Here is a 15,078-nt window from a genome sequence, read left to right on the forward strand (position 1 = left end):
GAATTTCAAAGTATGTTTTTCCTTTTTTTCACATTTAGGCCATGTTGGCTCTGCAAAAGTTCCCTAAACTCTCCAGGTTCAATCTTGGCCTCCTTTAGAATGCAATGTAGTCGATCTTTACTGCTAAAGAATTAGCTAAGGCCCCAGAAAAAGCTGTCAAAATCCATGACATCTCTGTGAGCTGGTGCGAGAACTTGAAGGTGGTGTCGCCTCTTGTATTTTGTTATTGCACTTTTCCTGGTTTACCAAGTGTCTTTTCATGGTAAGAGTGGTGCTTTTGATATTCTAGGAGGGTAATTTACTGATGCAGAAAAAAATAATTTTTCTCTTAGGGTCTCTTTAAGTGCCAAATGAAAGTACGAAAAATGAATATGCAGTTAAACAGGGCACCGCTTATCTTGAGGTTAAAGCTCGCGATTGTTGTCCATCTCTATGCCATTGGTGAGCCGTTGTAGTAAAGATATGTAGAGCTATGTGCACTGATGTCGTGCCCACTCTTCCATTTTGTCTCTTATGGGAAAACCTGGTCTGACGAACTTTGCTGAGCTGTCTGGACTTTTCAGCTTGTGCTAACGTGTGAAAATCAATTTTGTAGAGATGTTAGTAAAAATTCATCAACATCGCACTGTCTTCACAGAAATTGTCTTCATTGTTACTTTGTATTGAAAATATTTAGAACAAGGTGCTTGCCGCAACAACCTGCGAGATATTGTTGATTACGTTTCTAAAATTAATTTTTTAGCCGCTAAAATGCTTCACACTTAAATATCTCTAAGTTCGTTGTGTGTGGAACACCAGTGCCTTCACATAAAAATCAAACAAAAATAGTTTCACTCACATTGGCTAAAGAGAAGTTAATGTTCCCAAGCAATTTTTCGTTCAGAATCATAAAAAAAAAAAAAAACTCTTCCAACCTGTTTCTGTGCCCATGTGGGCGAGGCCTGAGCCATTGTAATCTCTCATAAAGGGCCAATAGCAGACTTAAAATAAAACGTCGCTCCGATAGCAAATTAATAGGTACAAAGTAAGGATAGTAGTTTTATCGGCTGTATAAACATGTAGGCATTCGTTTTCTAACTGAATCAACAAATAAGGTGTCACATGCGCACAGGTAAACATAAACATATATCGCTCAATGACCCCAGAAACTCGCTGTCAAAACTGTGGAGTGAGGAAGTACGGCAGCAGCAGCGAGCAAATTGACCTTCTAGCCACGTCTTGCTTCAACGCGGCGAACTAAGCTTTGAAAGCAGAGTGCATATGAAGCTACCAGCACTCTGCACACAGCAGATTGCATTGAAGATGAGGACCGCGTACTTTGTCCGCATCGCAGATCACTCTCAAGATGGGGCGCCTGCACCATACGCAGTAGCCACCACAGTAGAAGGCCCCCGTCCCTCCCCTCCTCCCGGTGCCTTGGGCCTCGACACAAGACAGCGTGCTTCCTCCCCTGCTTTCCTCCCTTGCGCATGCAAGATTGAGCCGCAGTCATCGCCTGATCCTTGCAATCCTTCACTCAAACATACGATGCGTGGTGACAACGTTGATCGTGCTTTAACTTTATACAGAATATCACGGCGATGGCAGTAATGCACCTGGAGTGTTCATAGAATTGCTATCGCAATAAAAACAGCTTGGAATAGTGTTCGATTATACCATCCCAGGGGAGACTGTGGCTCTCTGGGTCTGTGGTGACATATGGTGACACAGAAATTGTTACAACGTCGATTGGATCGCATAATTTGAGAACATTTTCCGCTGTCGAGCAGACGAATGTTTGAGAGTTCATACAGCCAATAAAATTGATATCCTTACTCCATATAGCTGTCTACTAATTTACTATTGCAATGAATGCTTCGCCTTTTGAATGAAACTGCGATTTTTTTTTTTTCTTCTCGTATGCTGTAGCTACAAAGTGCGCTTCTGCTGCCCTGCTTTCTGATTGGCTTGCAGCAAGGCAGAACTATTTCCATTATGTAAAAATGGCTTTCAGTAAAGCGCATTAGTTCATAACTTAGGCTTTTCAGTACAATCTGTTCTTGAAGTACATTTCCAGGCACTTCACCCACACTGTCGAGACATTAAATAAACAGTGTATTTATAAAAAATGTCTTGGGCTACTTTTAGGAATTTAGGACTCACTATAGGAGAATGCATTTTTATTTTTATTGTTACCAATAATTAAAAATCTGCAGGCACTAGTGCTAAAATTTGCATGCTCTAGCCATTTTCAGTGTCAGGGTAATCTGCTTCAAAATCCAGCTTAAGACAGTCGCAGCACAGCACTCGTGTTGCTTTATTTTCTGTTCCGTCATGGCTTTGAAGTGTGCTGTCATATTCTATTATTCCATCAAAATTCAGATTGGGCCTGCTCCAAATTGCGTCGAAATGACATTTCATGTACTCTAAATTGCTCCAAAATGACTTTGGGCAGTCCCACCTCTGAATGAGGTTGAATGCAGCAGCTGTGTGTTTAGCTACGAGCAATGAGCAGTTTTTCGTCTTACCCTGCCTTCAGCAAGATGGCAAATGGTACTTTGCTTCAGGTCAATAGATGGCACTTTACATTTTGAATATCCTCTATATGCTTGCAATCAAGGCTGTGCAACCTCTGTTCCCCACCCTTGCTTTCTCTCATAAGTAATCATTTTTTTCCATGCTCAACACTGCAGAGTGCATTTGTGCCTCAGCTCAGTTTCGTCTTGGCTCTCACCTATGCTTTTAGAGACTTGAGTGCTTGGCCACAGAAGCAATTTAATTTTCGTAGCTGCATGTGGCATTGCTACTCCCGGTGCTGGCAAGCCTGATCTGTTGGAAGGGAAATGCATTATTGATAGAGAACTGGCGTGGCATATGCAGGTCAAGGACTTGCGCAGCGATGATGAGTCAAGCAGCCAGGAGGACGAGAAGACTCCTCAGAACAGCCATGAGTCCGGCGACTTCAAGCGGCACAAGAGCCGTAAAGCCGATTAGAGCCGAGCCAACCATCAAGAAAAGGGCCATGCACGATTCCCCGTGACAACTGCCGGCATGCATTGACACTTGCGGCTCTGCACCCCCTTTCAGCCCCTCTTTTCTGTTCTGCCTTCTTGCTAGGTGTTTTTTTTTTTTTTAAACATCTTTAGATGTTTGTTACAGTAAGTTGAGTAGGGAGGGGTAGGTCTAGATGATACTCAAAAAGAATGCAGACTCGGGGTCATTGCGCTTGAATAAGAACCGTGTATGTGTCTCTCTGTGCAAGGAAGTTTAGGGGGGTCTGCTATTTCCTTTTCCTGGCTTGCAACCACGCTGCAAAAGCTTAAGGTCACACCAGCGCTGGCCCATGTTCAAAACAACAAGGTTATTGATGTCTGCTACATTGCTATGCTTAGGGCTTATGTGTAGTGCATATGACCTCGGGAGGGCTTTGCTCGAGGCTCTGAATTTACCACACCTCAGTACATCCGATGGTTACAGCCGTAAGGTTTCTGTGCACTTTATTTCTGGGTGGATTGGTCTGCTCATGTGCAGACAATGCAAATGATCCTGCATTCCTCAGGCCATAAAAATATTCAGGAGTATGATTTTTATTTATTAATATATTTTCCCTCTATTTGAGTGGAGCTGTTATGGACACTGAGTATCGTTGAAGAGCAGAAGGCAGCCTGAACATGATCAGCTGTGTGGTCATTTTCAGAGTAGTGAAATGTCCCTTTCATATTCAAGTAGCTAATTCTTTTACTGTTGTTTAGTTGCTTGGGACGACATAGCATACAAAGTAGCTCCTGCAAAGAATTAGCGTGCAGGGTGTGCTGTATACGCTTAGGTGCCAGGCCAGCCTTTTACTCTTGCAGCGTGGTTTTCCGATGTCCTGTCTGGGTTCCCTATTGTGTTGGGCTGCGCAGCAGGCAAGTCTGTTCTCCCCGCCACCGCACGCGTGACGCCAATCTGGGCACCGTACTCTGTGGCCACTTCCTTGCTGAGTGCTTGGCCCAAGTGGCTGACTATGGTGTCAAGTCTAAGCTGGGTTCCACTCAACCTCGCGAGGCGGAGGGCAGCTTGCATAGCTTGCGAATGTGACCATTTGTGGCGGCATTAAGTGCCATAAACTCTGATGTGTGTGTGTTAAGCCATTGCCACGTGCCAGGCCGGCTCCCTGCTGAGCATGAAAGTGATACCCAAGGCATAGCAGTTGGGGGAACCCCGAGGCCAGGAGGTGGTCGCAGAGTTAGATGGGGCCCCTTCTGAAGAAGCAGGCACCGCGGGTGGTGCGGTGTGGCTGGAGCAGGAGGGCAGCATGTGACAAGCTGTGTGCACGCCCACGGGGTGGCCCCTCTTGCTGCCAGGAGAGGCGGGCCGTTCCGATTCTTCTGTCCTTGTTCTCTGTCTGTGCTGCTGCACCGTGGGTTGGAAGGTTTTCTTGAACAGCAAGGGTGGCCGGACCTGTGGGCTTCTGTCATGCAGGCAGTGCTGCAAGCTCGTGTTTATACCCTTCAGGCTGCATGCTAAGAGATTACTTCATGTGTAAGGTCTTGCAGTAGGCGTTTACCAGGTGTGTGGTGAATCAGCAAGACTTCTTGGAGGCCTTGCTGTGTTGCTAATGTGAGGAGTCTGAGTTGACAAGACTTACAGTGTGTTTTGATTAGGAGATCAGCAACTGATAGTGGTTTTGGTGCAGATAGAAAGGACTGGACTGCACAGTTGTCTGCTGAACGCTGCACATTTTGCAGTGCTGCTTGCATGGTGGGAGCCCCTTTCCTGTTGCTGTTGGTGCGTCGGCTTGCTCGAGACGGGCTTCTATGTGCCTAGTGCAGCAGGACTTTTCTAGATTCTGTTACCGTGACAGCACATATCTTCAGAAACCCAGGAGGTCCCAGCAATAGTTCTGCAGCTTTTGCCAAGGCACTCCCCAGAGCTTGTCACTACTTCAGATCTGGGGTGTTTTGTGTTTAGCTTAGCTAGAGTGGCACACTGCCCTGGGTGGAAGGAAGGATAGAAGCTGCAGGACTTGGTCGGGCTACTCTAACCTCTCTTTGAAGGTGTCGTGACCTCTTCTCTGAGCCCGTACACTCCGAGCCGCGTTGGTCTGTAGCACTTAACCGAAGCGGGTCCTCGAGGAGCAGAATGGGGGGTAGTGGTTCTGTCGCGAGAGTCATTTCTTAAATCGTGGCAGCAGCTCGCAAGAATGGTTGTGCCCCATTAGTGTGCAGTTTTGTTGTGTGCCTGTGTTTCTCCCCCCTCTTTTTATTTTTGTCGACCACTCAGTAACGATGCTTTTGTCATTGTCTAGCATAGAGAGAACCAAAGAGTATTTTTGTATTTCTGCTGCTGCAACATATGTACGTTATTCTTACCTGCTTTTGCCTGTGTGTTTTCTTTGGCGCATTGCGTACCCTGCACGGTCGTCGCGGCGCGCGCTCGTACGCGCACGCGCAGGCAAGTACTTGCGGCGAGCGGTCCGTGGCGGTTTGTTGTCCGTGTACGGAGAGAAGCCGGTGTATTGATTTGTACGCTGCCGCCGGCCGTGTGTAACCATTTGGCGGCAGCAGGTGCAGTGCTGGACTGCGTCCCGATTAATCCCAGACAGCTGCGGCGACGCGCGCGCCCGAGGTGCTTCCCTTAATTTTTTGTTATTTTTTTTTAACCACGGGGAGTGCGTGTGTGCAGTTCCTTTTCTGTTACTGCCTGTATGTACCATGGTCGCGCCCAGAGAAGGGGCGCGGAAGGAGCCCTCTGGTGGGTCAAGTTGTTCGCGGACCACGGTTTTCGCGCGCCTTTCGAAGAAGCAGAGCGGGCTGTTACCGGTTTGCGTGCGGTTTGTGCCACTTGTGTCGGTGGTAGTGATAAGTGATGGACCATCGTCGGGCCATACTCGTCCGCTGCGCCCTAACGGGTGTGCACCTGCCTGCGCGAGCCGTTCCTCCCGGCGTGGCCGCGTTTACCAGGCGCCGATGTCGTCTGGACGCGGGTTTCGGGCCTTGGTGGCGACTAGCGGGCGGCGCAGCTCCGCCCTGCCTCTACGTGGCGGCCAGGGTGGAGAGTCAAAACCATCTTTTACACCCTCGCTGAATGCAGCGTGTTTGGCCGATCGGCGTGGACGCCGCCTTCTATAGCTTGGCAAGTGCGGCCGACGTTTAGCCCAGGGCGGAACTGCGCTGGAAGTGAGCGTCAGACGAACGGTCCGAGGGAGGCCTGCTCGATGTGTGGTGTGCGTGTGTGTGTTTGTGGTCCGGACAAGCATTCCTGCGTCGCACGGCGCGCCAGTGCCGCGTTTTGTTTTTGTATCGCGGGTTCGCCGTTGCTGCACGCCCCCTCCCCTACCCCAGCTTGTGGACGGCGTCTGTGGAATAAAGGCGTTAACCCCTTGCGACGACGGTGAACGGCGTGTGAAACGAGATGCGTTGGACACGATCGCTCCTATTCGAAACTGGTTGCGTCCTTCTCGTCGATTTCTTGTCGCAGGTTCGATTGCCGACTATAACGGCGGATCTCCGGTGTGGGTGCTTGTGCGCTTGTGTACCCCTCAAGTACGCCCTTGTGCTTGAGGGGTATCGGAGCCGAGAGCAGCGTCCGTACACCTTGACCCCCGCCCCATCTTTTTTTTCTTCAAGGGCCTTCAGAGCTTGAAAACGGGTTGGGGCGACTTTTGAACATTGGAAGCAACAAACTCCGCACTGGGGCTATGTCATGTACACAGTATCGGGGAAACTCTCCTAGACACAGTACACTTCCGTTATTTCAACTTCGGGTCATTTGATCCCAACCGAAGGTCCCGGCGATCGCCGGACAATTGGAATTTGGCTGGTCATGCACGCGCCCGACCCCTTTATAGTGGCCGCAGTGTCAGTATTGGTGGAGTGAATGCGCCGATGCCGAGAGCGGCTATTATAATTGCCTGACCATGGAAGATTTAACGGTAGCACCCAATGAATTATATTGTTTACCCGATTCTAACGCGGATTTGTTTCCAAGAAAATTTGCGGCCTTTTGGCATTAACCCAAGTATAGAGCTCTACTAACCATGTCAGAAGAGCTTGAAGCGCGTGTCCAACCCGGTAACTGCTTAGCTGCAAGAAATTGCGGCTAAGGACGCTACACTATACATCTAAAATAGTCCCCCCCCCCCCTCGAATTTTGGCCTTGGCATCCCTGAAATCGTTGAACTGACTGAATTCTGAGCGAGATGTTACGAACCTGAGGGGTGTACGAGTGAAAGGCAGAGCTTAAAAGACTGTCTCGGTTGCTGTTCTACACGTGGAAGAGGGGGAGGAGGGAGTGAAAGAATATGTGCACTAGAGGTACAACGTTTCTGCAGTGTAGCACTGGACTGTCTTGCTTTCATGAGCTGAAAAAGCGCTCGTGTGCCCTTCCAGGTGGATGAGCCTTGAGTTCAAGCCCGTACAGCTATCTCGTAGGAATATGGCTGATTCGCATATGCGCACTTGGTGAAAATAAGAAAAAAAAATCGCCGAACAGTTACGTCATTGTCACCGTTTCATCCGCCGTGGTGGCGTAGTTGCCTTGGCATTGCACTATATAGCCCGAGGGCGCGGGAATACATCCAGGCTGCGGCCGCCGCCATTCGATGGGGCCGAAAAGAGATTTAAAAAAAAGAAAAGATATACGTGCATGTATCGTGCATTCAGTACACGTTCAAGACATCCCCCCCCCCCCCCAGTTGGTCAAAAATATTCTGGAGTATCCTCGCTAATGCGGGCCTGCTAATTGTATAGTGGTTTTCGAAGGCACGTCAAATGCCAGTAATTTTTTTTTTTCCTTTTTCCTTTCAACGAACAACGCCAAACCAGTGCGCCTGAGCATACTGGGCAATCAGCCTTTCAGCGAATCGAAGGCACTGCCGAGCTCAGAGCTCTTGAGCGCGCACATTCTCTCCCATGTTTTGATAAGTCCCCCCTGGAGGCTACTTTGGATCCGCGCCTGAGCTGAGGTCCTAGGTTTCGGCGTAGGCCCCAACCACGGAGCAAGAATCATTTAGGAGTGGAAACTCCGCTGTTTGCGGCGACCAGAAAAAGTCACAAGCCCGCGGAGCCGTTATCGTGCTGGCGGCCTGGAAAGAAATTACCGCCGTTGAGAGCTTGCCAGAGCCGCCTGCCCGGGCGCTGCATTCGTTTTTTTTTTTTTTTTTCGCTGCGGCTTCTCCGACGCGCCGCATGGCGCCGCCACTGTATACGGCCCCGTCGGCGCATACAACAATTGTGACCTTATCTGGTCGCCCGCGCTCGCTCGCGCTGACGGGAGTTTCCCCTCCTAAATGTCTTACTCCGTGGCCCCAACGAACCCTCGGAACTGAGTGGAAATAAAGAACCGGGAGTCCGTGAGTACGGCGTAGCTCGACGGCGGCTGGCCGGACGTTTTACCACAGAACACCATTTTTTTTTTTTTTTTTTTTTTACCACGAAAAAAGGCCGTTCTCGCCAACTTCGCTGTTGCATCGTTCGCAGTAACGAAGCCCTGAGCAAGGCAATTATGTGACACTGGTCAGTGATGATGCGAAGAGAGGCCGTTATCCTGTGCGACCCATGCAGTAAGCTCAGATCGTAGTGCAGTTCGAAACGTGCGCGGAGACGGAGTAGATACGGCCGGGCCGCTGTCCCTCGTTTTCCCCGCGCAAGGTCGCTCAAGCGACGGCGAAGGACACGATTCGTCCGCATTACTGAAGGCATCAGTTTCGCAAAATATTGTGGGGCTTCGCTGGCGCCGGTTAAGCCGGACCGTTTGAAGAGCCGCCAGTCATGAGCATGCCTTGCGGACAGCTTGGCGACGAATGTATACAGACGTGTTCTGTCCGCATATTGCGCCGTACTTCGCGCCGAATCGGCTCAAGAAGCCGAAATGAGTTCAAGTTAGCGCGTCATTCGATGTGATCTGAACTATATGGCCTCCGAGATCACCTGTACCAATATCGCGCGACGTCTCCGGGCTGCCCGGTCTTGGAAACCATGTTGTACGGCAACATTCCAGCTCTATTGTGTTGTAGCTCCGTAACCGGGCACTTTCGGCCTCAACAGGAAGGCTCTGGTGTGCGCAAGCGTTTGCCAGGCGACTTTGACATTGTACAAATCGCGGAAGGGCATTATCAATGCGCAGTAATAATGGATCCGCGCTAGACGGCGGGCGCTGCCCACCATTCGGCGGAACCGAGCAGAAGTAGCGAGCCAAGGCGCATGTACGTGTGAATGCGAGGATTCGATATTCACTTATGCAGTTTAGCTAGCGAGGACAGCTTTAATAGGTTGCAACAGTGATGCCAAGCTTTCTTTTTTTTCTTTTAAGTGAAATCTTTACTACAGTCGGATACAAATCAAGCCTGCAGTGAAGCCCTGCCCACGCCCTCATTACCGCCAGCCACTGTTGCTCCGCGAGGCTGCAAATAGTTCGTACGTCAATATTTCCCTGTTGTCTAAATAAGGTGGTAACCGCAAAAATAAAATGGTAAGCGCGTAATTTTGTACGTTTTCACTCGTCTGCTATAACGGAACGGTGAAAGCGTGCGCCCTATCAGAAAACGCTACTTGCTCCCTTGCTGCGCGGACGCCAATGCTATCATAATTACGAGTTCTCTTCATTCTGATCTGTAAAGCCGTTCTTTATTTGCTGCTATTGGCAACCGTGACCACCCGAGCTGCGGTAGCGCCACTAGATAGCAAACAGAATAGAGCACGCTATACGCGTCGATTTCTGGCGTCACCATGCAAAAAACGAGAAAGCCACCATGAAGCCCGCGCCAGCGAAAGCTTGTGCTACTGTTGGCCTGCACTCGCAGTATAGAGGATAGAGGGATCAACGTCACTGGTGCACTATTTCATATTTCGGTACTGCCATACTGGGCAGCCCGCAGCGCCAAAGTTCTGCAGGCACCCAAGGTGCTTTTTGTTTAGAGAAGATTTTGTTGAGTTAATAATGTCACTTTGGGCCCTCAATTCCCGAATTGCAGTGTTTCTTCCATAATTGCTAATTAAGCAGTTATTTAAAAGATATCCTTATTAAATCTGCCACATTTTGCACGATACCGCTATCGGGAAATATCCTCACAAAATTCACCTTTTCGTGAAATTCCGTGCAGCTGAAACAGGACGCTGTGTTTGTGACGTAAAGTCACACAACAACATCAACAACAGGAAGAGGAGGAGGAAAAGGAAGGAAGGAATGGAGGGAAGGTAAACAAGACGCACGTCCGGTTTGCTATCCTACACAGGGGAAGGAGGTTAAGGGAAGGAAAGAAAGGGTAGTGAGGTAATAAGGTACTATCGGTGTGAATACGTGCGGTTGTCCATCACTTCACGCCTATAATCGGTCACTGAGGGCAGTCGCTTTCATGAAACGTAGCAGTGCCCGCGTCTCGTTGCAAGCCTGCGACGCGCGGGGCCATGGTCCGAGAATCTTAGTCTCTGAAAATGGTCTGCTGTCCAATCGGTTTAACACCCTCCGGAGAACGTCGCGTTCGATCTCGTAGAGATTACAAAAACACAACACGGTGCTCGATCGTCTCTTCACATTTGCACGAGTCACAAATTGGTGTGTCGGACATTCCAATAAGGAATGAGTAGGCTTTCGTAAAAGCCACCCTCAACCAGAGGTGGCACAGTAAACTTGCATCACTGCGGAGAACTTCGATGGAATATGAAGCTTCAGTGTAGGATCCAGCCGGTGGAGATGGCAGCTGTAGAAATTCGGAGTGTTCACAACGTTTCAGTCTTGGTTTGAGTAGGTAAACAAAGACCCCTCGCAACGTCTGTCCAATTTATAAGGGTATATAGGAAGTGTCAAGGTTTTTCTATGGACTGACCGGCTGGCGTCATCAGCAAAGTCATTTCCGACGATGCCACTGTGCCCCGGAAGCCATTGGAAGATGATGTCATGTCCGTTTATGAAGGCTTGATGGACAACCTCTCTGGTCTCAAATACCAGTTGTTCATGGGTCTTCCGTCGTAAGGCTGACTGCAGACTCTGAAGGACTGTGTTGGAGTCACAAAAAAGCGACCCACTTTCGAGGTTTGGCTTGTGCGATGTAATTAACAGCGGCAAGTAGGGCGGCACGTTCTGTTGCCGTAGAAGTAGTTACGTGGGGCACTTCGAACGTAATTGTGACTTGTAAGGCCGGGATGATAACTGTGCCTTTGGAGCTGGTGGCTGAAACAGATCCATCGGCGTAAATGTGCATTCTTTGTTCATATACCTCGTTCATTAATGACTGTGTGGACTGACGTAGAGCCACAGTTGAATGACGGGTCTTCTTCGTGATTCCCGGAATCGTGAGGCGTACTTGCGGCTGTCGTAGGCACCAGAGCGATAACAGTGGTCTTGGTGCTGGTGTAAAGCCCGACGGAAGGTAGCCTTGATATGTCGCAACAAATTTGGAAAACGTGGCTTGAGGTCTTTGTGCTGGAGCAGCAATATAGTGACTGGGAACGCGACACAGATGTCGAATGTGTGCTTTATAAGGTTGTCAATCGTTATATATGTTGGAACCAAGTAGTCTCTAGCAATGATGATTGTTGCAAGAACAAGAACAACAAAATGACAAAGAGGCGGTTAGCTATGACAGTGCTTTTATTCAACACCGCGAAACTGATACACAACTAATACAAACGATACAAAACTGACAAATGGAACACTATACTGTGGGATTCTCACCCGTGCTCTTGGGACACGGGAACGACAACACAGTAGTGCAAACAATCACAAAGGTATTTATTGCACCTTTCATAGACTAATGCCTGCTAGCCGAGTTGCTATCCACAAAACATCCCGATGGGCTCGCGACAAATCGCGGAAGTCCGACTCACCGCGACCGGATAACGAGCGAATATGTTCGTCCCATGCTGGACACCAACGCCTGGTCGTTCGCGCATACGGTCACACGAACGGTGGCGCGTTCGAACGATCGTGTTCGTCCATTCCAGGGTAGGCCTCGCGAGACGGTCTCGCAGAAGCATGGATCGGCGCACGCACAGAACGTCCGCGCCGCTTGCCGAACCCGAGCCAAAGAGGAAGAACCTTCTCCTTCTTGCGCCCAATTAACCCCGCCGTTAGGTGGCGTTAGCAGAGCAACAATCGCACCATCTCTCGTACTACCCTGCAAGCACATCGACTGCCGCAATAAAGCCACGCGGCGAAGCCGGATTACAGGAGACGGGAGCTATGCGAGAAAACAACATATCAGGGGCGCGTGTGGGTCGCGCATCCCCACAATACATACTGACGACACACAAACCATGGTGGGACATGAGCGCGCCGCACGAGCGCACCGCACATGAAGCGTTCCACTAAGAGTAGTAGTTTAGCGGCCACTTAGTGAACTAATTTTTTTAGCCCGCACATTCCAGCAATTATTACGTAGGATGTTGATAAAGCTGCAGCCGACAATTCTGCGGCGCTACATATCTGGTACATCGGGTACATGCATGAGCTCGAGCTGCTTGTTACCAGAGCATTCTTTACCATTTACGTCTAAGCAAGCCGGCGGAAAGAGGGGACTCTCCCGACATATTTGAATCCCTCACACCCCCCCCCCCCGACCTGGTACCCGGAACCCCCACCCCGTTAGTACGCCACTGGCCCGACCCCAACTCTTACAGACTGTAATTCAATGATACGAGAAAACATAATTCTGTTACGCGGAAACTCAAACACAAAGCCATTTCCGAGGCAGGATTGTCGCCTGTGAGCGGTACAGCCGAGGCAAAGGGAGACAGCGTTAGTATGTGCGGTGAAGCTCGCCTCCTGGCAGCTGGCAACGCGGCATTTCAGTTTCACCTATATTCTCACAGTAATGAAATAACTCGAAAAATTCTTACGGTGGAACGCCCCTTACACCGGCGCTCTATACAGTCGCCAATGTTAGTCAAAACTGCATCTGTAGCGTGAAAGTTTCTCCCAGCGCCTCTGCCTTTTCTGGATCGGGCCACACGTACGCGCTGCGGCGTATTACAGGGAGCTCCTCGGTGATAGCTCGCGCGTACGCAAAGCTGGCAGGTGCACACCTACCTCCGGGTGTCTCAGTGTATGCGCTTACGGACACAAAATCTGAACATTTTACGATAATACAGAAAATGAGTCCTCAGTGTGCGAGTACACCGAAAACAAGTAGTCACTTCGCTCATTTTTCAGCGGATGGCTTTATTTTTGGCGTTTTTGTGAGCGCGCGCAACGCCGCCCGGCCCAAGCGAGTTGGAAGGCGTGACGTCATGACACCCCGGTCGGATAGCCAGCCGGCCGGCCACGGTCATTCGAGGTGCGCCGCCGCCGCAATCGCGAGCATGGATTCGGGTTCTGGTGCCTCTACCAGCGATGAGTACACGTCTGTAGACGATGACCGTTCCAACTTAGCAAGAAATATAATCGCTTACGGTTACGAGCCTTCCGCGTCAAGCGGCAAAGAAGAGCAGGCGGCCTTGAACGTGCCGGTCAGGCAGTCCGGGCCAGCAAAATGTTAATTTCTTTTTCTAGTAAACTTGAAGTGCAGCAGCAGCAGTTCCTAAAATTATGTTACGTAGGATGCAAAATGCCTAGTTTCGTGACCCGCGTTGAGGCAGAAAGGGAGCTATTACGGCTGAATCGTAGGTAGCGTAGCTCGTCGCTTTGTGCTTACCTACGCTGTCGGCTTTCGATCGCTGAACACTTCGTTTTTACGCGATGAGGCACGGCATGTGTAGAATTTTCCAGCCGTTTCATAGCCCTGTGTTTACGGCTACATTCACATTCACGCCATTAGAAGCCATTTACTGGTTGAACTCGTTGAGATGGGCGGCTGCGCTAGGGACCCGTCGACCAGATCACTTAGCTACATAGATTCTGTGGCCATAGACAAAGGAAAGTCTTTAGCTGTGACATTTAATAGGGAAATGCTGCGCGAACAACCAAGTCATGAAACCCGACGCATGATTATGCAGAGACCTATGAAAATCCGTAATTTTTTGCTTGAGGTTGAAAAGTAACGTGTGAAACGGCAACGGCAATGTAGATAAATGTGCTGCGCATTTTAGACTACTACACATGTATGCTGTTGTCTGGCGTTCATTCACTGGCTGTGTTTTGTATATTTGATCAATTAAAAGAGCGCTCGTATGCTGTCGTTCAATATTAGACGCAGCGAGAGTGCACACAACATGACTATTTTGTTTTGTGATAAACACATGCATCCGCAGGGTAAACAATTTCTGTCACAAGCCGAGAATATCTGTTCTTGCACAGCCAATGAAAGGGTAATTTCCCTTCTTTCAACAGGCACTCCTGCGGTCACCGCTGCGGCTACATGCATACAGAAAGAGAGAGGGTCTGTTGCAAGAACAACAAAAGTTGGCGAACACAGCTAACAGTTACGAATGCGTCACTAAGCACCCGCTCTTTGAATTGCATTGCCTCAACAGTAGCCTTTTTGAGCGGCATGCCAAGGCTTTTGAGCACAGCCGGGCTAGCCCGGTCGCATAAGCATCGTTGACGAAGTGGTCCGCGCAAGTGAAGCCATCTTTTAGAAGTCTCCATGCTGGGTGTGGTGGCTGACAGGCACGTATGCAAAGTTCACGCACCTTGTCTCTGGGAGACGTGCGCGACGGCGTTTCACGACCGATAATGCTGTTATAACAGCCGTGGACGCAGTAATGTCTGGGCATTTTCTTCCGCTACGAAGAATGCTTCAATACCGATCGACGACCGTGCGAACACGCGTGTAAGATGCACCACCTGCATGGAGCGCTGACGGGGATAATGTTTCAGACAGACCACGTGCGAACATAGCCGACGGCGATAAACAAACGCTGCAAGGGACCGACACTCCGGAAAGACTGCGCCGGCTGTGGCTGACCTTGGCCGCGCGCGCGCAGGCACGCGGGGGTGTCATGACGTCAAGTTTCAGCTTCTCCCGGCGGCCGCTTGGAGGCAAGGCGCAACAGAAAATCGCAAAAGAAAGGTGTTTCTCGTTCTTTTTTTCTAAGCAGCTTGTTGTATTCGTCATTTTTAACAGTTCAACTTTTGTTCTGACGCAGAAAACCACCCACCAATTTTTGTGTCCGTATCCCTTTAACCCATGGGCGCGTTTCACCTGGACTGATTTGCCGCGCGGGACGCTTATCGCGCGCG

The 15,078-nt window shown here is 49.8% G+C and overlaps 1 protein-coding gene across 1 annotated transcript in view; it reads left to right on the forward strand.

Annotated features, from left to right (window-relative positions):
* LOC142572527 (ceramide synthase 6-like) overlaps positions 1-6,349 on the forward strand; it is a 42,634-nt gene extending 36,285 nt beyond the window's left edge. The window contains exon 9 of the mRNA XM_075681695.1: positions 2,860-6,349. Coding sequence (XP_075537810.1) covers positions 2,860-2,973 — 114 coding nt within the window. The 3' untranslated portion in view covers positions 2,974-6,349. The remainder of the gene's footprint in view (positions 1-2,859) is intronic.
* Positions 6,350-15,078: the final 8,729 nt, after the last annotated feature.

This window comes from Dermacentor variabilis, chromosome 2 (genome assembly GCF_050947875.1).
Source record: "Dermacentor variabilis isolate Ectoservices chromosome 2, ASM5094787v1, whole genome shotgun sequence".
Lineage (NCBI taxonomy): Eukaryota > Metazoa > Arthropoda > Arachnida > Ixodida > Ixodidae > Dermacentor > Dermacentor variabilis.